Genomic DNA, 23,228 nt, shown 5'->3' on the forward strand with positions numbered 1-23,228 from the left:
CATGTTAACCATTACAAGAATCTGAAACTTGCCACACAGTTTTCAGTGGGATTTGTCACTAAATTGATGAGTTTTAATATCTGTCATGTTGTTGTTTTATTTTTATTTTTTCAGTACATGACCAGCAACAACAAACTGGCAGAGAAGGTTCGTCTGAGCCTGAAGTATGAGGAGGCCAAGAGAAGGTAGCAGTCACTTTGTCATTGTGTGAAGTACAGCCAGTGTTTTATCATTCAAAGATCGGGAGGTTTGATCAGATTACACCAGTTAACTAGCCTACAAAATGCCTACTAGAGTGTTTATAGGGCTTTAAAAAAGATAATGATGGGGCCTGTGGTAGAAGTGGATATTAAAAGAAAACCCCTCAGAATGTCAGAGATTTAAAAAAAAAAGAGTCAATACTTACAGATTTAAAAGAAAAAAGCTGAATATTTTCTGAGATTAAAATTTTCTGAGATTTCTGAGATTTACATGAGATTTACATGTGTAGTTTGATCAGGTGATCTGCAGACTCTGGTGCAATGGGGTTAATCCATTGCTGCAAAATGCCGGTTCATTGGTGTGGTGAGGATCATGGAAAGTTGGTTGTTTAGCATTTATAGTGTTTGACGTGTGTGTATATGTGTGTATATGTAAATATATATATATATATATATATATATATATATATATATATTTATGTATATAGTGCTTATGTATATGTGTATAGTTTTTTGCTATTTTATTTTATTCTAAATAAATAGTCTACATGTGCTTTGTGGACTTGGAGAAGGCATTTGACCGTGTTCCTCGGGGTGTTCTTTGGGAGGTTCTGCGGGAGTATGGGGTGTCTGGCCCATTGCTGCGGGCCATTCAGTCCTTGTACAACCACAGTGAGAGCTTGGTCCGTATAGCCGGTAATAAGTCGGATTCGTTTCCTGTGGGTGTTGGACTCCGTCAGGGCTGCCCTTTGTCACCGATTCTGTTCATAATTTTTATGGACAGAATTTCTAGGCGTAGCCAGGTGGCGGAAGGCTTCTTCCTTGGTGGCCTCAGAGTCACATCTCTGCTTTTTGCAGATGATGCGGTTCTGTTGGCTTCATCACGGAGGGGCCTCCAGCTCGCAGTGGAACGGTTCGCAGCCGAGTGTGAAGCGGCTGGCATGAGAATCAGCACCTCTAAGTCTGAGGCCATGGTCCTCAGCCGGAAAAGGGTGGAGTGCCATCTCCAGCTCAGGAACGAGTTCTTGCCTCAAGTGGAGGAGTTTAAGTATCTCGGGGTCTTGTTCACGAGTGATGGGAGAAGGGAACGGGAGATCGACAGGCGGATCGGGGCTGCTTCTGCAGTGATGCGGACGCTGCACCGGTCCGTCGTGGTGAAGAGGGAGCTTAGCGTAAAAGCAAAGCTCTCGATTTACCGGTCGATCTACGTTCCTACCCTCACCTATGGTCACGAGCTTTGGGTAGTGACCGAAAGAATAAGATCGCGAATACAAGCGGCAGAAATGAGGTTCCTTCGAAGGGTGGCTGGCCTCTCCCTTAGAGATAAGGTGAGGAGTGCGGCCATCCGGGAGGGGCTCGGAGTAGAGCCGCTGCTCCTCCACATCGAAAGGAGCCAGTTGAGGTGGCTCGGGCATCTGATTAGGATGCCTCCTGGCCGCCTCCTGGGTGAGGTGTTCCGGGCATGTCCCACCGGGAGGAGGCCCCGTGGTAGACCCAGGACACGCTGGAGAGATTGTGTATCTCGGCTGGCCTGGGAACGCCTTGGGGTCCCTCCGGATGGGCTGGAGGAGGTGGCTGGGGAGAGGGAAGCTTGGGCTTCTCTGCTTAGGCTTCTGCCCCCGCGACCCGGCCCCGGATAAGCGGAAGAAAATGGATGGATGGATGGATGGATGGATGGACTATTGAATTTTAGTTTTAGTTTTTAGTTTAGTTATTTGTTCTTACTCATCCTTTTCATTTTTTCTCTGTATTGAGCTGCTGTAATGCACAAATTTCCCCGTCGTGGGATCATTAAAGTTTTATCTTATCTTATCTTATCTTATCTTAATGTTGTAATTTTAACTTCCACACTGTGGTGTTGTGCTGTGGAGCACAGAGAGAGGTCCTGAAGTAAAACCAGAGCAGACGGGCGGGGACAATCCTGCTGCGTTCAAGGAGATTTGGACAATATTAACCAAATAGTGTGCTGTGTATATTAATGCTGCCTGGTCCTGACCTCTGTGTGGATCAACAGTTTTTAGCTTTCAGAGGCAGTTGCCAAGTTTGGCAGAAAGATTTGGATCCTTTTTGTGCATAAAATGTCACAGTGTCAGTATTGGTGGTTGGGCCTGCTTTTTGAATCCTCCTCCCATCTATTGAAGGAAATATTAATATTATTTTAGTTGAGTTGTTTTTGTCTGCAGATTTCTGACTTAACTGTGTCAAAGTAAATAAAACTTTGAGTTTTTATAATCTAGTCTTCCACCTCTCTGTCATTATTGTTGTTATACCTAAATGGGTGTAAAACATGGAATGATTGTCTTCAATCTTTTGGGCTCCAGAGTGAAGTGTTTTAGCGTTTGTGTGAAATATGTTCAGAATTAATAATTTAAAGAATTAAGTTTGTTAAAATGTGGCCAGATGGAACATTTGTTTCATAGATTTATGATAGTTTTGCATTAATTAGTGGAGGGAAAGCTGAAAATGTTTGCTTCTGAGCTGGTGGGATAAGTGATGCCTGATTGTGGTCCAAGTTTGTCTCTGATCTAAACAACCTGCACATCCTTTGTTTCTTCTCCCAGGATCGCCACCATCGAGGTCCAGATCGCCAAACTGGACAGCGAGGCGTGGCCGGGGCTGCTGGACCCGGAGCGGGACCGCCTCATCCTCATCAACGAGAAGGAGGAGCTGCTGAAGGAGCTACAGTACATCAGCCCGCGGCAGCAGCTGCAGCCCAATGATGCAGAGAAGCTGGAGTCTGAGAAGAAGCGACTGGAGAGAGATCTGCAGGCTGCCCGAGACAGCCAGAGCAAGGCGCTGACGGAGAGGTGAGCACACGGTCTCTGCAGGGTGGTCCCTGTTAGCCAGAAGCTGGCTGTCACTGTGGAGGTGAAAGGTCAGCAGGATTTCTAGATGTTTTTTGCTCTACACTTTCACTCACTGTGGGTTAATTTTTCACTGCAATTTAAAGTCCCACACCTCCATAGAAATAGAAACCCAGGCTAGTAGGAGGGGGGAAAAATGATTTATGGTTCCATAAATCTTATTACTCAGTTATATTGCTCAGTTATGTTTTATTTTACTTCCAGTCCTTCCTGAAGTACAGCCTGTAAACTGAAGAATACAGTTAGTAAAACTAACTCAGATAGGTGACTGAGCTGAGCTCAAATATTTGTGTTCTTTTTTTTTTTTTTTTAACAGCAAACAGTTTATTTTTATTTTATTTATTTATTTTTTTTACAAATATTAAAAATGTTAAATGGGAAAATATGCTGTAAGTCTTCAATTTTGAAACTAGAAACCAAAAGTGAAGTCCTGGATTTCACTGTTTTGTCTGACCAACAGTCCAAAGCCCAAAGAAACTCACTTTACTCACATGTGGAAAAGAAACTCAGATATTAACTAACTACTTAGTTATGTATTGTTTGTAAAAGCTTGAATGTAAGACACCATAGAGACATTCTTGGCCTTCATTTTTAGATTTTGTGATCCTCCAAAGCTTCTGACTCTTATAATCAGGGTTGAGTTGCACTAGTTGTTGTGAGGGTGAACAAAACCTCCTGACCCAGAATCTCAAATTGGTTCCTACAACGGTAGCAGACATATTTTTAGTTAATTTATTTTTGCCTGCGTCCATGTTTGATGTGTTCAGGGAAAAATTGTAAATTGTAGCTGCAGAAGATAACCTCATTTACACACTCTCAGATCCTGCTTGTAGGCAGTACGGTGGCTCTGATGGTACCCCTGTTGCCTCACAGCAAACCCGGGCAGGACCCTTCTGTGTGAAGTTTGTATTTTCTCGCTGAGCTTGTGTCACTGTTAAGGTCCTTCTGTGGTTTTGTGTGTCAGGAAGGGTGGTACAGCAACGCAGGACTTGCTCTTAGTCTGGTTCCCTCTGTCTGATGTGGTGTAAAAATGAATAGCACAAAGCTGTGATCATCAGTGTGTTAGGCAGCTCCAGCTTGGGGTAATTTACCCTTTTCTGTACGGTGCAGCGGTGAGGAACCTTTTCTATGCAATCACATTATTGACCCACCAAGTGGCTCTAAAACTAAACACTGAGAACATGAGCACATCAGTTTTTAAGAGATTGATAACAGGGTTGTATTTTTAACTCTATTAAGTCACAAAACAGATTCTTAATCTAAAGTTTATGTTTCTAAAGTTAATCTCAGTTTTTAGTCTTCTATATTTCATATTTCCTCTAGTGGATAGATTACACAAAGGATGCTGAAGATGGAGCTGCCAAGCAGGAGGAAAAGAGGAAGACCACAGATAAGATTCATGGATGTAGTGAAGGAGGACATGCAGAGGGTTGTGTGACCAGAGGATGTTAGGAATAGGGTGAGATGGAGGCAGATGATCCACTGTGGTGACACCTAAACAGAGCAGCTGAAAGAACAAGAAATGTCATATCATCTCTGCGGTGCTTCACTCTACACAAATCAGCTGGTTCGGTTAAGTTGACAAAGTTCCTGAAATCGTCCCCAGAAACTAATAAGCAGTTCCACCTGGATCTGAGCTTTTTAAAGGTGGACTGAGGAGGAGTGTTATGGAGAAGGTCAGAGCAGGTGATGACAGGTGTCTGACATCGTGTAAATGGCTTCATTATTTCCTTATCAGGTGATGATACAGCTGACCTTTACAGATGTCAGCCCCCCCCCCATGATTATTAAAAATCTCTCTCTTCCTGTCCTCTTCTCCTCCTCTTCCTCGTTACCCTTTCCAGACGTTCCTCTCTTTAGTTTGGTACCACTTTCACATTTCCTGAATACCGACATCCCTCCTTCTCTTCCTCTTCCTCTTCTAACAGGACTCCCGTTGTTCCCATTCAGGTCAGACTACCTGAGCTCAGACTGTTTTTGTGCCTCGTCTCCTGTTCCTGTAACCTGAGAAGCTACAGAGCGCGCTCACAAAGAACAAGAACCTCTTGTAGTCCCGTCTCCCCCCACCCAATCACACACACACACACACACACAGTATATTGAGTGTCTGTGGGTTCTGAAAATGTCAGTGTGGTTTAATGATTTTTTGGAGGCTCAGTGAGACTGAATCCAGCTCAGACCTGCCTCCATGTGGACAGCAGCATGTCTGTAGGTCCTCAAAGAGGTCTTAAAATGTGCTAAATACAAAGGCTTTCTCACCGTCTACACATTTGGTCACACAAAATGACTGTTAACAGTAATAAGACAGATAACAGCTGTAGCTCATGTCTAAAAAGAATAATCTTTATACTGCAAAAATGCCCAATGCTTCGGCCCTGTTTAGATGATTAATAAGGTCGTGCCAGCCTGTCTGCTCTTTAGTGGGAACAGCAAACACGTTGAGGACAGTCATACTTTGGTTGTGCTTAGAAACAGGTGTGTTGAAGGTGTTTTGAAATGTAAATTAGTGGGATATCCTTCAGGATAATAATTTGAATTTCTCACATTAATGAACAAGTTTGTACAGAGTGCAGCAAATACTTTGAACTGACACGCTGGGGTCGATTTGGGAGACTCTGCTTGGTCCCAGACACATTCAGCAGCAGGACCACAGGCAGTGTAAAAAATAGATGTAGCTACTGTGACATCACCTGCTGGTTTCTGAAGTCCCATTTTGAAGTCTCGAGATGAACGTTTCTGCCATCACCATCTTGGTTACAGAGAACCGGATGAGGGGCAGGTCTGACTGTAAAACCTCTTGCTTATTGTTTAATGAGCATGTGGTTTCATACCATAGATGATTCTCCATTTTGAAATATGCTATGACTGAGATTTACAAAATAGACTTTGGCTGCAGTTGGTGCAGTTTTTCCTTGTTTGGTGTGCTTTGACTCTTATTTCTCTTTTACACGCAGACATGTAAAGGGGAAATAAAGAGGAAACCCAGCAGAAGAAGACATTTATCCGTTTGACCAGTTTGCACTCAAACTGTGGATCATATTAAGAGCTGCTGTCATGCCTTTTTTGTTAACCTGCAGAATCGCAGCAGAATTGTGTGGAGTGCAGGAGCTGCTGTCAGCATTTTTTATTAGCTCGGGTGTTTTGAAGAAAAAAAAAAATGCCGCTATTTTCATGGTGGCATCGTCGTCTATTCCACAAAAATTTAATATTGGCCATAACTCGAAAACATCTTAGCCAGGTTGTTCAAATTCACACTGTAGATGCACACTGTTCAATCCAGATCTGCTAAACCCTTCCCTCTCTGTTATGAATCCGTTGGCACCCACTCCGCAGTGGTCTGGCTTTTCTTTATTGTAGAAATTTAACTGCATCTTTTTTTTTTTTGCCGTTTCAGGCTGCGTCTTCACTGCAAGAGGAACAAGCTGGTCAGGGAGCTGGAGGAGAACGTTCGACTCGCCACAACGCTGCACACGCAGCTCAAGAGGTTTGTTATTTTCGTTCTGCATCTCTGCAGATTAAACACCCTCAGGCTGCAGTTATTTCTTTAAACTTTTTAAGTTTGGACTCAAGCTGTGATAAGCAGGGTTCACGTGACCCCTTAAAAATTCTCAATGTTTTAAAGGTGATTTGAAACAATTGGGTCATAAAATGTCTCCAAAAGCAAAGTCCTGTGGATCCTCACCCTGTCACTAATGGAGTCCAGACACCCACTTGTGTGCAATTCGGTCACTACCCACAACTTGTTGGCACAGATGAGGGCAGGAATGCAGCTCGACCAGTAAATCCACAGCTTCACCTTCACGGTCGGCTCTCTCTCTACACCACAGTAACCCAGGACAGCCTCATCTGTCCCTCTGCCAGCCTCCCACTCCACTCTCCCCTCGCTCAAGAACACCCTGAGATACTTGAAATGATTCCTGACTCAAATTCTGTTTATAAAGTAACCCTGGAAAATCATCCCCCCCTGGTTCGGCACAGAAACCAGGTATAGATTGGGCCATCTCTTACTTAGCCACAGAATATATTTATCAAATGGGCAGAAATAACAGGAGAATACATAAAACTATGTTAAATAATGTGATCAAAACTGACTCGGTGCCTTGAATATGTGTCAGTCGAGCAGTGGTCATGCTGTTTTCCACAGAACTGATTGGACAGCATAGTCGTCCTCCAAAGGCTCTTTTTGAACTGGAAAAACTGCACTGGTTTTATTCCATTTCTCAATGACTTTTAATCTATCCAGAGCCAGACTTCCTAAGAGCTCACAGAATGCCATGTTTATGTGTTAAACGTTCATTTAGTCATTTGTTTCTTTCTCCTTGTTCTCAGGAGGCGATCGCACAGACTGAAATATTTAACCTGTAATGGCCACACGTTTCCCAAAGATAAAAGAATTTGTGCTCTTTTGATTTCAGTCTCTCCGCTGTTATTATTCGACTCTTTGTTCTCGTGTTTTCGTTCAGCGCACATTTCCCATCATCCCCAGCAGCTCAGTATTTTAATAGATGATGTAAAGCTGCTGTAAGAAGTTCAGCAGTGAGAGTCTGAAGGGTCTGTGTGAGTGGTGTCAGACTCCTTCGTCTCCTCCGGTGTTCTCACTCGTCTCTTGTTTGGTGGGCGTGAGCTCATCAGCCAGAAGCTGGAGGGCTGATGTGGAGAGGAGAGGACAGACAGGAGTGACAAAGATGACTTTTATCATGAAAGGAGACCCAGAAGAAGTCCAAAATATGTGTTTTATTGTCAACAATGTTTTGTTTTTGTTTTTTTTATTCAAAGAAAAGAAAGATGGCAGGATGACGGGAAGCAAAGTAAACAAACCGCTGTGGGGCCATTCTTCAGCCATCATACTCATAAAATATGTTTTTTACTGTTTTTAAACTATTTTTCAACCAGTTTCATAAATTTTTGATCATGTTTTGCCCCTCAAAAATGCAATTACATTTTGTGAATAAGAGATGGAGCAGTTCCATTTGCTCGGGCCTGAATTCACACCAGCATGTGGGCTTATTTACAAATTTTAGATGAGGTCAATAAATTCATGGATCAGGGTCATAGTGCTATGTTCAGAAAATGCGAAACTGCTTGAATCCAACAAAAAAGAAACAAAGATTAAAGTTGCTTTTAGGAATTTATATTTCTTATTGATGTTCATCAGGAAAAGACAGACGTTAGTCTTTAAAAACTAGACTATCTGCACACAGACGTCTGAGGGCTCTTCCAGGAATGGTGATGCTGTTTTCCACAGAACTGATTGGACCGCAGCAGGGCTGCACAAAGCTGGTCAAATTCAGCATATTCAGTAATAAATTATAACTTTTCTGCATCCGGTGTTTCATAATTTGCTCTCAGCTCATCCTTTTCTTTTACTTTTGCCCCTCCATTAAAGTCCAGGTTCACCCACCAACTTTAGCGGCTTTAAATTATTCACATTTATTTAGTTAGTTTGTTGTCTGAGTATTAATAAAGTTTTTAAAGTTAAATGAATCCACCATTTTTCCAGAGTCTGTGAGTAATAGTGATTAGTTTTTATGCTATAATCGAGCTGCCTGTAGTCAGCAGCTACAGATTTTGAACATTTCTCTCCTTGTACAGTATCTATAGTACAGTAATGAGGCTGTGCAACCTTTTAGCTTTTTACTGTGAATATTTTCAGGACCTATGATGTGCACTGGGGAGGGTTCAAACTTTTGATTTTTTTTTTTTTTAATGCACTTTTATCCCTCATAACATAAGTGCAGGAGATCTTCGCAAGCGTCACAATCTAAAGACAAATTCATGTCTTATGCTTACAGCATCATGGGATATATCATAGTTTGAATAAACTGCAGCAATTTAAAGTCACCACACAAAGGAAACGAGCTTTTGTACTCTGGATGTTTAATCTGTTTTCTCATAATTCAGTGGAGAAAACTTTAAAAAGTGCATACTAGGTAAGCTTTCGGGGCTCATATCACCATGTTGGGTAGGTGGCTGCTCAAAGTTAGTGTATGAAAGGTCTCCTTTTTACATAGATACCAGGCTGATCCTCTAGCTTTGATTCCTTCTGTTAGTCATTTTCTAATACTGTCATATTTTAACACTGACTGCAGCTTATGAATGTGAAATGGAGGAACGTCCTTGGTGTTCACAATTTATCACACTGCTCAGCAGACTCACAGCTGATACTTCCTCCTGGTGATGATTTCCTCCCTCTCTCCTACAGCCTGTCGGCCAGTAATCTGTCCTGTTCGTCCGGCAGCAGTCGAGGCTCTCTGACGTCCAGCCGCGGCTCGCTGGCCACCACGTCCAGCCTGGGCTCCACCTCCTCCCTCAGCTTCACCGACATCTACCTGGAGCAGCCCGAGCTGGCCGACCCAGACTTCCAAAACAAGCTGGACAGCCTCCTACAGGAGGGCGGCCAGGGAGGCTACCGGCCCTCCAGCTCCATCACCACCATCCATGAACACGAGGTGGTGACCGGCAGCGGAGCGAGAGATGCCGGGAGACCTGAGGCCAAAGCAGGAGGGATGGGGGGAGATGCTGGAGGAGGTACAGGAGGTGGTGTTGGGTTGGAGCCGTCCAGGATCCAGGCCCTCAGACTGTCAGAAACCCCTCGCTCAATGAGCTCCTTATCCCCACGCTCTTCTCTGTCCTCGCTGTCTCCACCATGCTCGCCGTTGGTCACGGACACTAGTTTTCTGTCAGGCGAGACATTCGCAGGCCAGTCAGTGGACTCCGGTGGCTTGGGACTTGACCTGGAGCTCCACAGCAGGCTGGCACAGCTGGAGCTCAGAATAGACTCTGATGAGCAGCATCAGGAGGAGCAGGGAGGTCCTGGAGGGCTGGAGGAGAAGCAGAACCACCACAGTATGCTGGGCGAGGAAGTCAAAGGTAAACAGGAAGTCTTTACACCTGCAGAATATATTTTCTTTATGCAAAATGAAAACAGCAAGAATTAAAAAGTTGAAGGTTGGTCATGGTTAAATGTCCCATATCTTGAAAACACGTTTTTAGTGTTTTGAGGTCTCTTCAGACTTCCTACAGTGGAGGCTGCAGGCTGGCAGAAACCGACAAGAGACCGGGCAGAAAATAATGACGATTATAATAGTGATCACAACAGCTGTGATTATGGTTTTTACTTTGATTGTGGCGTGTCGAGCTGGGGCTGTGGACTGACATTACTTTCTGATGAACAACTGCAGGGTGCAGCACATGAAAACCGAACTTCCTTCATGGTATTAAACAGCCTTTCAGAGTTAATTACTCATTAACTGAAGGTGCTTGAACACCACTTGGGATCCTTCCAGCCCACTTTAACCCCCAACTATGCCTCAGAAGCAGATCACAAATTACTTTGGCTTCACAAACCACTCAGTGCTTCATAAATGTGCAGCAGGATTTTGAAACCTTATAATAGACTGGAAGTGTCTAATGATCTGATCTGAGAAGTTCTTGCAGTGAGGACTTAAGTTTTCCTCAGTCCGTTTAATCTTCAAAATGTTCTTAAGGTGAGAGTAAGCTGATTTTATAATAGTCTTAATTTGTCCATCACTGCACCACGGACAAACCACCATCAAAAATTAGAACAAAATTGCAACACCTTTTAGTGGAACATGACTCTTGATTAGAGCTGCCAGTCTCCTGGTCTCTTACCCTCAAAGCAATCATGTCCGATTTGTCTTCAGGGCAGTGAAATAAAATGAGGATGAGTGATGATCACGAGGAAGAATCTGCAGGTAAAGGAGCGCTGTGAGAGAGACAGCAGAGACTCCCATATATGTTGATTTCAGGGAAGAAGCTTCATTGGAAAGCCAGACTCCAGCAATCCTCCTCTTCCTCTTGATGCCTGTGATGAGGAATTTAATACTGTGTGTGAAACCTGATGGCTGCTGGCAGCGTTGAAGAGGAGGGAGGTGAAGGTCAGGAGAGTTTAGGATTGCAGCAGCTGTTCAGCATTAAAGAGTTAAAAGTTGGTTGGACTCATTAAAAGAAGCTGAATTAAGTGTTAGCAGCTTCTCTGTGCATGCATACCCCCGAGACGTCTGTCGCAAGAAAACTTTAAAATATGACTGCGCGATAATCTTGGCTTTCAACCAATATTAAAACAAAATAATCAGGATATACCAACTTTTTTTTATTTTCACTACAGAGCTCCCTGATTCCGTACAAAATCAGTTAAACTTATTTAATTAATTAAAATTTTGATATTTTGTTTGATATATATATATATATATATATATATATTTTTTTTTTTTTTTTAAGACATATAAATCATGAACAGATTTGTTAGATATTGAATCCTAAATTGCACTCCTGTGGGTATATCAGGACCAGCGGAGTTTAATTGCTTTATTGTCACAACCAATTGTGGATTGCTGGTTTACACTCTGCTCCATGCCACTCGGATCAGCTGGTGGTGGTTTGTGGTTCCAAACACATGCTACCAATAGGGAGGTGACAGAGTGCCCTCTGGAGGACAAACTATGCAACGTCAACACCCGTAACATGGTTATTTATAAGTAACCATGGGTGTTTATAAGTGTTGATACTGATATAGCAGCAAGTAGCTAATATGGGCCGATATACTGATGCCAGTATATTGGTTGGGCTCTTATTTCTTATCCCTCATAACTTCATAAGTACAGGAGATATCCACGTGAAGTTTTCAAGGTTTAAAAACACATTTCAGCTCAGTTAAATAAACAACTGCAACCAAATCAGTTAAACACCCACTCCAGGTGTCATAATATGTAGACAGTATATTTTTAAAATTTCTTTCTGTAACCAACTCTGCACCAGGATTTTTAATCTTAGGGGTCTTCTGGGAGCAGATCATTCTACTAATGTAAAGTTGGTGGTTTGATCCTGGCTCAAAAACACCCCAACTATCTACTGAATGACCCTATGACCCCAGCCCCCCAATTTTATTTTTTTTGTTTCTTTTAAATTATATTTAATTATGACTTAAATCCACTAGAAAGTTTTTTAAGTTCAGTGTCTGTGTTGGTCATTATTCGTGTTAAATAATCAAAATTCACAATAATCAAAGCTAATTATTAAGCACCTGCACATACAGTTTACAAAGTGTAGATAAGCAAAAGCAGAAAATTGAATTCAAATTAATTAAAAAAAAAAGGATACATTTACATAAAATTAAAAAATAAAGCAGAAAAATATATAAGAAAAATGTTACAAAACATTTATAAAAGGACCACAGAAAGTCTGTGAAATCTGTTTTCAGAGGAAATTTTAGCGGTGACATCACAAAAACACCTCTGATAAAACTGACTGTAAGTTTGTTTTTTTGCTGCAGTCCAGCAGCTTGATTTATTCTTTGTTGTGGCTTTAATGAGAATTCAGAGCGCGCTGCAGTGAGAGTCAGAGTGGCTCAGGTTCTTCTCTGAGCTTCAGGTGAAAGGTGGACGTGGTGTCTGGTTTCCTGCTGTGTTATCAGGTTTTAGCTGCACGTAGCTGAAGACTTTCTCAGGCCCACGTCACACATAATACAGTTCACATATTACAGTAATTTTTTTAAAAATTCTGTTCAGTGTTAGGCAGGGACCAGCGCAGGTTTGATAGATTAATTTTTATTGTTTGAAATGTTTAAATTTTATTTAAGTTTTTATTAGTTTCAGTGTCAGTTCTTTCTCCTTTACTTCTAGTTTGTTTTTTTATTTCATTTCATTTCACTTCATCAGCCTCAGTCCAGAAAGAATAAGAATCCGATATATTCATGTACACACACTGTCTCAGGCCATACTATGAAGTTTTTGTGCACAGTAACACTTCAGGGGAGTCACGACCTTTAAGAACCACTCATTTCTAGGATTTGTTGACAATAAGAACATCAGAACAGACCCGATCCACTCGTCCTTGTTTTCCGTGGTGTACATCCTGTTCCAGCTGTCGATGTTCATGCATAAAGTTTTTAAATGATGAGGTCAGCTTTTGTAGAAGTGAGCCTGTGAGCCAAAAACCAATCGCTCACAGTTTCAGGTAGTTTTTCTACTCTTTTATCATATTCCAAATATAGTCATCTCAGACAAGTAAGCCCCACCCACCTGCAGATCAGACCTCCTTCAGCCAATCAGCAAAAGGTTGACCTGATAAACTGAGAGGCTGCACTAAGGCATCAGATAAAGAAGGATTAACTACGAGCCATGAGAAAAGCTACTCTAATGGAGAATAAAAATATAGGACTGGAAGTGAGCAGAGCAGGTCCACAGGTCCAAATTACACCAGTTTACACAAAACCGACTTATTTATTTATTTTTGGTCTCTTTTGTTTTTTAGACTCTGCTTCCCAGCTGCGAGGAACGGGGGCGGGGCCAAAGAAGATGGGCGTGACCTCGGCGGTGTCGGACGAGTCGGTCGCTGGGGATAGTGGAGTGTACGAACCATCAGAGCGCAAGTACGAAGGTTTTATTTTTAACATCGCAGGTTTGGCTTCTTCCATCGGCCCTGTTAGCACAATTTTTTTTTTTTTTTAAATGTACATAATATTTTTACTCTTTAATTTTTACTTTTCCTCTTCTGTGTCTTTGTTTCTTCTCATTTTTCTTCCTATTTAATACTGTAAAGTTATTGTGTGTTAAAAAATGAATAACTTTAGACACATTATCTTGTGAAACTCACCGGGTGGAGGTTAAAATGAACAGTGCACCTTTTAAAGTGTGAGATCAGCCTCAGTTGGCCTGATTGTTTGTCTGGTTGTTTCCTGCAGGTCTGGCCTCCCCGCCGACCTCCTCCTGAGCTCCTACGAGGACCGGTTGGCGCCCGGCTGCCCTCAGGTGCAGCTCGGCTTCCGTTATGAGTCCAGAGACCAGCGCTTTACCGTCTACGTCATGCAGCTGTCCAATTGCAACGTCCTCTGTCTGCCAACCGGCCAGAAAATGTACAGAATCTCATGTGATCTGTGTAAAAACATTGATCAGTTTACTTTTCCTTTTTTGTTGACCCGGCAGGTTTAACACCTCTGTCACGCTGATGTGTGTTTGAAGCAATGCGACACAGATTTCCTTTTAAATTTGATAAATAAAAAGACTAAAATTGGGCTTAGGTTCCCTGGATTCACCTTTAGACACATCTTTATCCTCCTAAGCCTGCAGGCGTGCATGCCCTGCAGACTTGGTAAAGCAATTAAATAGAGAAACTTCACTTGGTTAAATCTTTGCTTCCTCCTCCAGGCATGTGCGCGTTGCGGTGCTGCCCTGCGTGGAGGCCACCCGCTGCCTCTTCCGAACACGCAGCTCACCGTCTCAAGACGTCATGGAATTCAACGAGGTGTTCGGCGTGGAGATATCCCACAGTGCACTGCGGCAGAAGACCCTGAGGGTTGACGTCTGCGACACCGGCAAGTCAGGCCACGAAGAGTGTCTGGTTAGTTTCTGGTTTTTACACCATGTTTGTTTCCTGTTTGAAGGTATCATTATTTGGGCAGTTATTTTGAAATTTTATCTAAATAAACTTTATTTTTTTACAGTCATAGTAACTGGATTTATAGAATCAGCAGGAAACACTGTTTTACAAAAGCCAACAAAGTTTCCTGACTTTGGCCCAAAAATAGGTTCAGATAAGCTTTTTTTTTCTCTGGAAATTAAACGTCTATCAACAGATTCACTGTTTTTCCCCTGATGTTATCTTTGAGGAAATTTAATTGTTTTATTGTAAAATGAAAATGTAAAGACCCATGAATATCAGAAAATGGAAAAAAAAAAAGAGAAAATTTATGCATCATGTGGATGAATTTCCTCTTCTTTTCTTAATACTTGCATTGAAACACTAAAATTGAACTGGCTTCAGGATTTTCTAACTACAATTTGTAATAAATGCTAAAATGTTGGTTAATAGTTATTTTATTGTTAAAAAAAACATGAAATAATTCTAAATAAGTTTTATTAATCATTAATAATCTTATGGAATTACCAAACTTTTGGGATAACGTGGTATTTCTCATCATATTAGTGTAATTCAAAAAGCTATTTATATATTTTCTGTTATTTATGGTGTCTCAGAGACCTCAGCGTTCTTTGTCCTTGGTCCCCTGTTGTGTGTGTTGCCCCATCAGAGAGACGATCTCAGCAAGAAGTTTTCAGATTTTAACCCAAACCTTAACAAAACATTGAGGGAAAGTAAAATAAAACTAAGAGCAGCTGCTTCATCTGCCTGATGACATGTAGGGCCGGGTGATATATCGAGTTATTAGGAAATATCGATATATTTATGTCGCGTTACAATCATACTTGTAGATCCACCAGCTCGCCTTTCTCTTTTCACAGTTTGTCTCTGCACAGCTTCATGCTGCCCCGCCTCTCTCCCCTTCACCCGTAAATCATGGGGTGAAATGACTGTGACATTTAGGACATGTAGCTTTGACTCAGAAGTGCCTTTTTGTTTATACCTTGTAGGAAGAGATATATATCGTATATCGCTATTCAGCCAAAAAAAACAGTTATTTTTGGTCCGTATCGCCCAGCCCAAATGACGCGCTTTAAAAGCAGTATTCTAAACATCACGTGTGAACTGTATCTGGGTGCTTCCTTTAAAGCTGATACTGGTTTACAAACCAGCATGTTACCAGTTTGTGAGCATTATTATCATCCCGTTGTTTAGCCGGAAATAATTGAAAAGACGACTGGACTTCTTTAATTTTCTTGAAGTCGTTTCACCTCATCTGAAAGTTCTAAAAACCAAATGGAGTGGAGAGACCCAGGTATTTAAAGCCAAGTGGGGGTGTTCTCTGGAGGTGGTTGTTGACCCACTAATGTTCATGTAGATATTCAAAGTTGGTGATATTTTCTTTATAACATTGACACAATACCACACAGTTTTCCTTATTTCTCTTTAATATGTTTGTGAAGGTACAACAACAGATGTGTTGCAAATAAATGCTCCAAGCTGTGCTGTTCAAAATGTGTCCCTGTGCTGAATGACAACCTTCCTCCTCTTCCTCACTCCAGGCGGGAGCCCAGATCAGCCTGGCTGACGTCAGCTGCTTGGAGGAGAGGCGGACCAAGTGGTACAACCTGCTGAGCCGTGTCTACATGCCTGAGATCAGCAGCAAGGACAGAGAGAGCAGAGCGGTGGCGGGCGGCTCCGAAAGGGTACGGCAGGCACATCAAGGAGGACAGATTACTATTTAATGCAGCCCAGAAATGAGTTTCAAAAGAGCTGTGCTCTGTTTATTCAGCCAGAGTTTCATTTCAAATGAATTCTCATTTTATTTGTAAATATTTACTTTGCACACCTTTAACTGCTTTCAGTCAGGCAGGATGATGGTGTAATGTCCCTGTAAAAGAATAATAAGAAACTTTATTTGCACAGCACTTTTCAGAAATCATTAAAATGGTTCACAACAGGAAAAGAATACACAGTTAAATAAAGAGTAATTAAAAGCTGAACGTGTCCAAAATAAAATGGGTAGAAATTAATAAAGGGCAGCACGGTGGCGTGGTGGTTAGCACTGCTGCCTCACAGCTAGAATGACATCTAGAAGGTTTGGGTTCGATTCCACCTTGGCTCGGACCTCTCTGTGTGAAGTTTGCATGTTCTCTCTGTGTCTGCGTGGGTTTCCTCCCACAGTCCCAGTCACTCTAAATTGCCCATAGGTGTGAATGTGAGTGTGGATGGTTGTCTGTCTCTCTGTGTTGGCCCTGCGACAGGCTGTCGACCTGTTCAGGGTGTACCCTGCCTCTCGCCCTATGACAGCTGGGATAGGCTCCAGGCCTCCCACGACCCTGAACAGGATAAGTGGAAGAGAGTGGATGAATGGCAATTAATAAGTGAGTCAATAAAAATGGTAGAGGAGGATTACTATTAAAGCCCTTCTTTAAAGGTTCAGCTGTGAGTGAGATACATGCAGCCATTCTGAGATTTTTCACATTTAAATACCAAACAAAAATACAAATAGTCGAATATTTAAAGTGAAACGCAAAGAACGAGCTGATAAAAACATCCTGATAAAAGCCGTTTGTGTTTCAGACACGAGTGTCCAGCAGCGACCGAGTCAGAGCGTCTGAGGACAGTTGGTGAGTGTTAACGTTCTTTTTTCCTTTGTTCTCCTTTTTCTTCCACTCCTTAATGCATTTTATTCAGTCCTCCTCTCACATATTCCTCTTATCTCTGTGATGATAAATAAATTCTCATGTCGATAATAGAAAATAGTGAAGAAAATACTGAAGCAGTGATCTGTGTGAACATGAAGCACACCGAAAACAGACTTTTTTTTTCCAGATTTGTCCACTTGAAACAAACTTCAGGTCGATATTTAAAAAGGGCTTTATGTTCTCATGATGTACTTTTATTTTACAGTCTGGGTTATGTTTTTACTTCTAGGTCTTATATCAGTTTGAGGAAGAGGATGGTGATAGTTGGGAGTAAGAATGTGTCTCTGTTGTTATCATAAGGCATGGTGACCCTCTGGAAGCAGATGTGTTCGATGACGACGAAGGAAATGGCGTAGAGGGGGTGGGGCCTCTGGAGGAAGAGGATGAGTTTTATCCCGACAGCAGCCAGTGGGAAGCGGAGGAGGAGGAGGAAGATGAGAAGGCGGCGACCAAACCCCCTCCTACGATTGCCGCAGCAGCCATCACGGAAAAGGTAACTCGGTTTATTTGCAGCCTAAAGGTCAGTGAGGTAGTTTGTGCTTTATATTTCTTCTTCTTTGGATAATTGGGAACACTGACATTTAAGTCTGACCACAACAAAGGGAACATAAACATTTGTCCTGTTCCAGTGGATGTTCATATTAAACTTGGCCCGGGTTTCTGATAATGATGTCAGTGTACGTACAGCCAAAAACTCAGCTTCTTCATTTGTCCTGCATTTGGCTTTTGTTGGCTTGTATCAGTTTGGTTTAGTTTTGGCAGGAAAACTGTTTTAGAATTAAAAGTATCACAGTGGTAAGAATAAATATACAGGTGAACTGATACCCAAGGTTTTACTTCAAACAAATGGGCAGAAACCTCCTGAGCAGTGAGTCCCGGGTTAAATTCCCTGCTGACGTTCTCTTTCCCTACATTTCCCATCCAGTAAAAATTTAAAAAACTCAAACCTGTTGATGAAAGCCTCTCCTTGTTATTGCTGTGGTTCAGGTGAACAAGGAGACGAGTATGGACAGCTTGCCGTCGTTCCATCACTGCTCGGTGGTTCGGCCTAAAGAACGGCGCCCGCAAAGCAGCCAGCAGATCCCCTTCATGAGGGGTAACACCATCATCCGGTCCAAGACCTTCTCCCCCGGACCTCAGAGCCAGTACATCTGCAGGGTAACTGAGACTCTCACTTCTGCAGAACAGAAAATTAGACGTTTGAAATGACAAAATTTCCTTCATCGTGCTGAACAGTTCAGTCAAACTACAGACTCAGAAACATGGACTTTTAACTGTGTCCTCATTACAAAATGTGTTTTTGTCCTCACAGATTAACCGCAGCGACAGCGACAGCTCCACGCTCTCCAGGAAGTCTCCATTTGTCCGAAACGCTTCAGAGAGACGCAGTATGCGCATGAAGAGGGTAAATATGCCACCCCCTCCTCTGAAAGCAAAAAGTATAAAAATACAGTTAAAAATCCATAAAATCTGGTTTTAGTGATGCACCCAGTTAGAACATCACTGCAGAACGAGACGTGCTGCGTCTGAGCTCTACATCTCTACAGCTGACATGCTTTTTTATTCTTGGACTCTGCTGGAGTAGCTTTGCATGATTCAAAGTTTGTAATAATCATGGTTTATTTGATACTGGGCCTTGGTGCAGCCTCTGTCATTTTAGCTCCTCCCCCTTTAAGACCCTGTTCTTCTGATTGGCTGCCCTTGTTAACATAAGGTTTGCACTTCAAGTGGGTGGGGTGTCTGTGCCTTAAATGACTATGTCAGTGATATCCTGTCTTATGACATCATACAGGGCCAAGAGTAGAAGAACTGTCTGAAATGGAGTGTTCGGAGCAGTCTGACTTGTAGACGTTTTGCATTTGTCTTCACAGAGTTTTTCTGGGAGCAGCGTTTCTGTAGTTTGAACAGAAGCAGAAACTTGTGGCTGTTTAGTGGACTCTTTACACTGGACCTCAAGATACTTGATTCCACATTAGCTGTATTTCAGCTTCAGTGATGTGGTTTCTCTTTTACTGTGATCTTCCTGCTTCTTGACTTCTTAAAATTCAAACCTTCACATTTACAGACTGCATTAACTCAGGAAGGAGAGCCTATTTGCATTTTTTGAGGCTTTAAACCACCTAATGACTCCCAGTGAAGTGAGTCTTAATATTTAATGACCGTCTGAATGTTTAATGCAGTGCTGACATTTGCCAGCTTCTATTAATTTAAAGGCGAGGCAGCAGATTCAGCCTTAGTGTCCCTCTTGGGGCTCCACAGCAGCAGGTGATTCACATATAGCAGGTGTTGGTGACAGTATTTATACATAAGTCAAGGTGTTATTAAACATTCAGGTGGCTTTTAAGTGCTCTTTAGACATCGAGGATTTTACTGGCTTTATCATTGATGGCTTTACAGCTCTGTTAAACCTGCTTAAATATAACAGGGACTGTGTGTTGAGCTGTGGTGTTAGATGGGGAGTAGGGTTTAATCCCGGGATCCGGGATTCCCGGGAAATGCGATCAGAACCATTTCCCGTTTCCCGGGAAACGTTAGACGGGAAACCGGGAAAAAAGTCACGCAAAGAAAAGAAAGAAAAGAAAAAAAAAGAAAGCTTCAGAATGTTAAATTTAAGGAAATATTGAGAGAAGGGTTCGTTTAATGCGAAAAGCATTACTCTTCATTTCAGGCACGTTCAGCCTCCGTTTAAGGCTTCAGCCTCTTCATCTCAGGCGTTTTAATAGAGGTATTACACAGTTGTGCTTTTTTCCTCTTTAATTTGTTGAAATCGTAGGCAATGTGTTTACCCTAAGGTATTTTGTATTATATAATTTTATATTATATATTGTTATATTGCATTATATAGCCTATAAAATATGCCTGCCCTGAACAATAAAGAAATATCTGTTTAACTTCGAGTGTTACTTTTCCTCGTTTGCAGCCGCTTACTAACAATCATGAATTAGGATGCGGGCCTAATGTGTGAAGAAATTATCATGAAATAGATTGCTTTAACATATTTCGCTTTTAAAATGGAGTTGAGTAAAATGTATATTTTTTAGGCTATAAGGATCGGCCAGTTTTTCAAAAGACGATTCACAGCGAACCTACTTTAACCCTCAGACACGGTGTTATAAATTTGCTGTTGCCAGAATGGCAATGACCAAGTCGTAGTGCATTACTCAAGGCCCTGTGTTATGTCATATTATAGTGAAGTACGGTAGTTAACTTTTCAATGACTATTACAGCGTTCCACTGGTGGAGATATAGCGCAACAGATGTCGCCACGACAGCGTGGCTGAGCCTTTATCAATGCTGTGGACATGAACCGTATTGTTTTGCACCAGCAGTTGTAAAATAGCTTGGTATAATTCCATGTACAATGGAGGAATATTCGAATTATATTTGTTAAGGGAGTGTTGAGGAACGATACAACACCGCATAGCTCGAGCACTCGAATGTCGAGATGTAGGTTTTATTGCGTTAATCAAGCCAACGTTGCCCCCTACTGGGCATAACAGGACATAGCTGGAAAGCTACATCTACAATATCACAATAGGTTAAGGCCGACACAGGCTACAGAAGGCCTAATTAAAATAAAAAAATAAATAAACTTTTTCCCGGGATTCCCGGGAAATGGCTCGTCATTTCCCGGGATTTGATTCATGTCATTTTCGGGAAAAATATTAAACCCTAATGGGGAGTAGTTCAGATCAGTTTCACCTTTCACAACAGTCCTGACAGACTGTAGTTCATTAAGTAGTGCTGCAATCAGGCAGCAGAGGCACTGAGTGATTTTAGTTTTGCTGGACTTCAGTTTTTGTGGTTTTGCTGCAGCAAAGTGGAAATTGATGGTGTTGCTCTTATTTCATTGCACCTGTTCACAGGCCAGGAGCATGAGGCAGTGACCTGAGAGCCTGCACTCAGGGCAAGAAAAACTCATATAGATCACACATTTGCACACAACAATGTGTAATCGTGATCACTTTTTCTGCTTTGATGAGTAGGCCTCCTCTGCCTGAAAAATTCACAGGCTAGTTTGGCCTTCCCTGGTTTAGATCAAATTTGTGCAACTGTGCATTTGATTGGATGCTTAACTAATTTGCCCCGCCCCGGCACAAAATTAAATCAGTTCTGATTGGATGTTTTCCTAACTTGTCCCTGCCTTTCACAAAATAAATTATGTTCTGATTGGATGTCGTCCCCGCCAAGCATTTTTGTCTCGTTTTCATTCGCTGACGAAAGTGTCAATTTCGTCATCGTTTTTAACCTTTTACGTAGTTTTTATTCAGGGTTTCCGCGGGGTAGTAAATTAAATGAGCTCAGATTAAGGCTATTAAAAGGTAGTAAAGGTAACAAACAGAAATTGACTTGGTAGTAAATTTTTCGTCACTCCTTCAATATATTTTGACTTTTCCATTGATGCAGACTTTTTATGTTCGTTTAACTATAAAATCTGTATAAAAAATATAACTACTCAGCAGGACCTGAGTTGATGATAGACTCGATTGGTTCTGCTATCCGATCTGCTGTGCGCATGCGCGGTGTTGCAGACGCCTAATATGTTGAGACTAGCGAGTCATTTTGCACCTCGTCATGGGAAAATGTAGTTTTCACAACTTTGGCTCCATGACCCAGCATTCAAAGACTGGCTTAACCCTCTGAAATCCACGGACGCGCCGGCACATCAAAATGAAATCGCCGATTTGAGATGACGTAGCATCGGGACGCTGCTGCCCTGTGTCTCCATTTCAACATGAATCGAAAGTGCAGACTTCAAACTATGTACCAGTTTTTAAATTACGTTGATAGGCCAAGTAAAACAAGAGTTATGCCCAATAATTTATGCCATGCTTTTTCCTGTATATTGTCCTCACCTTCGATGTGCGTTTTGTGCAGAAATAAACGGCGAAAACGTTAGTTTAGCTAACAGGAAGTGCTTGCTAATAAAAATAAAAAACAAACAAAATAATTCCCGACAACCCCTTTCCTATTGGTGGAAAAATGCACCATATCAGCCAATCAGAAAATTATGCAGTAACACGATGCATTTGGGTGCATTTGGCTGCTGAGGGACAGGTGAAAAAGTGGTAAAAGAGACAACATTACTGGCAAGTTTTGGCTGTGATGGGCCCCTCAGTCTTGTAGAGGACAGAAACTGTTTTTTGAGGTGGCATAAATAATTTGTCTAGCATCTTAATGTGAGTCCTGATTGCTCTGCAAATAGTTGTACAGAAAAACACCTGAGGCCTGTTCCGTATTTTAATGTGAATAGTTGTATATAACTTTATTATTTACTATATTTTTACACAAGTTTTGAAAATTTACAACTTATATTTGCATTTTAAATTGTAAAAATAATTCATTAAGCATGTTTGTGATTTTTACAGTAAAAAAAACAACTTGGGGCGCCTGGGTGGCTTAGTGGTGAAGCTGGCGACCACATACACACGCCGCGTTGCGGTGCGTGTGGCGCGGGTTCGCATCCCAGCCTGTCGGCAATTTGCCCATGCCTTCCCCTGTATCTTTCCCCCATTTCCTGTCTCTCTCCACTGTCACAAATAATAAAAAAAAAGCCGCTGTGGCCAAAAAAAATGAATACATTTTCTACTCGGATTTTGTTTTTATGTGATTATAAGTCCAATGTGTTAATACAGTATGTCAAAATGAAAGAATAACTATACAGTCACACACATGAGGTCATGCTGAAAAAATGATACCAAACAAGGCAAGGTAAACAGTTTCTAAGGTCAACTATAAAGCTAAAAACAAAAGTAGTCAAAAATGGCCAAATATACCCCGGACCCCAGAGGGTTAAGCCGGTCATGGGGAATGATCGAGAGGCGTTTTGTAAAGTGTGCAGAAAAAAATATAAATTTGACCTAGAACGGTGTGACAGTGATCAAATCACACCGAGCATCCACCGTTCACCAGCAGCAGATTTGTGCGCGTGGGGAGCAGATCCCTATTTTTTTTTTTTTTTGGTGCTACATAAAGCACTGCAACTGCAACCTCAAGATCATTCCAATATTCTACTGGAAAATAAATCATCGGCTTGTGAAACTTGAATTTCATTGCATTTTGTTTATATTCTTAAAAAA

The 23,228-nt window shown here is 41.8% G+C and overlaps 1 protein-coding gene across 1 annotated transcript in view; it reads left to right on the forward strand.

Annotated features, from left to right (window-relative positions):
- The window catches only part of wwc1 (WW and C2 domain containing 1), a 58,876-nt gene that overhangs the window by 28,425 nt on the left and 7,223 nt on the right, over positions 1-23,228 (forward strand). Inside the window, exons 8-19 of the mRNA XM_030746091.1 lie at positions 115-185; positions 2,762-3,007; positions 6,459-6,548; positions 9,267-9,934; positions 13,337-13,454; positions 13,767-13,937; positions 14,230-14,422; positions 16,003-16,146; positions 17,024-17,070; positions 17,449-17,641; positions 18,136-18,306; positions 18,461-18,553. Of these exons, the coding sequence (XP_030601951.1) occupies positions 115-185; positions 2,762-3,007; positions 6,459-6,548; positions 9,267-9,934; positions 13,337-13,454; positions 13,767-13,937; positions 14,230-14,422; positions 16,003-16,146; positions 17,024-17,070; positions 17,449-17,641; positions 18,136-18,306; positions 18,461-18,553 (2,205 nt within the window). The remainder of the gene's footprint in view (positions 1-114; positions 186-2,761; positions 3,008-6,458; positions 6,549-9,266; positions 9,935-13,336; positions 13,455-13,766; positions 13,938-14,229; positions 14,423-16,002; positions 16,147-17,023; positions 17,071-17,448; positions 17,642-18,135; positions 18,307-18,460; positions 18,554-23,228) is intronic.

This window comes from Archocentrus centrarchus, chromosome 14 (assembly GCF_007364275.1).
Source record: "Archocentrus centrarchus isolate MPI-CPG fArcCen1 chromosome 14, fArcCen1, whole genome shotgun sequence".
Classification (NCBI taxonomy): Eukaryota; Metazoa; Chordata; class Actinopteri; order Cichliformes; family Cichlidae; genus Archocentrus; species Archocentrus centrarchus.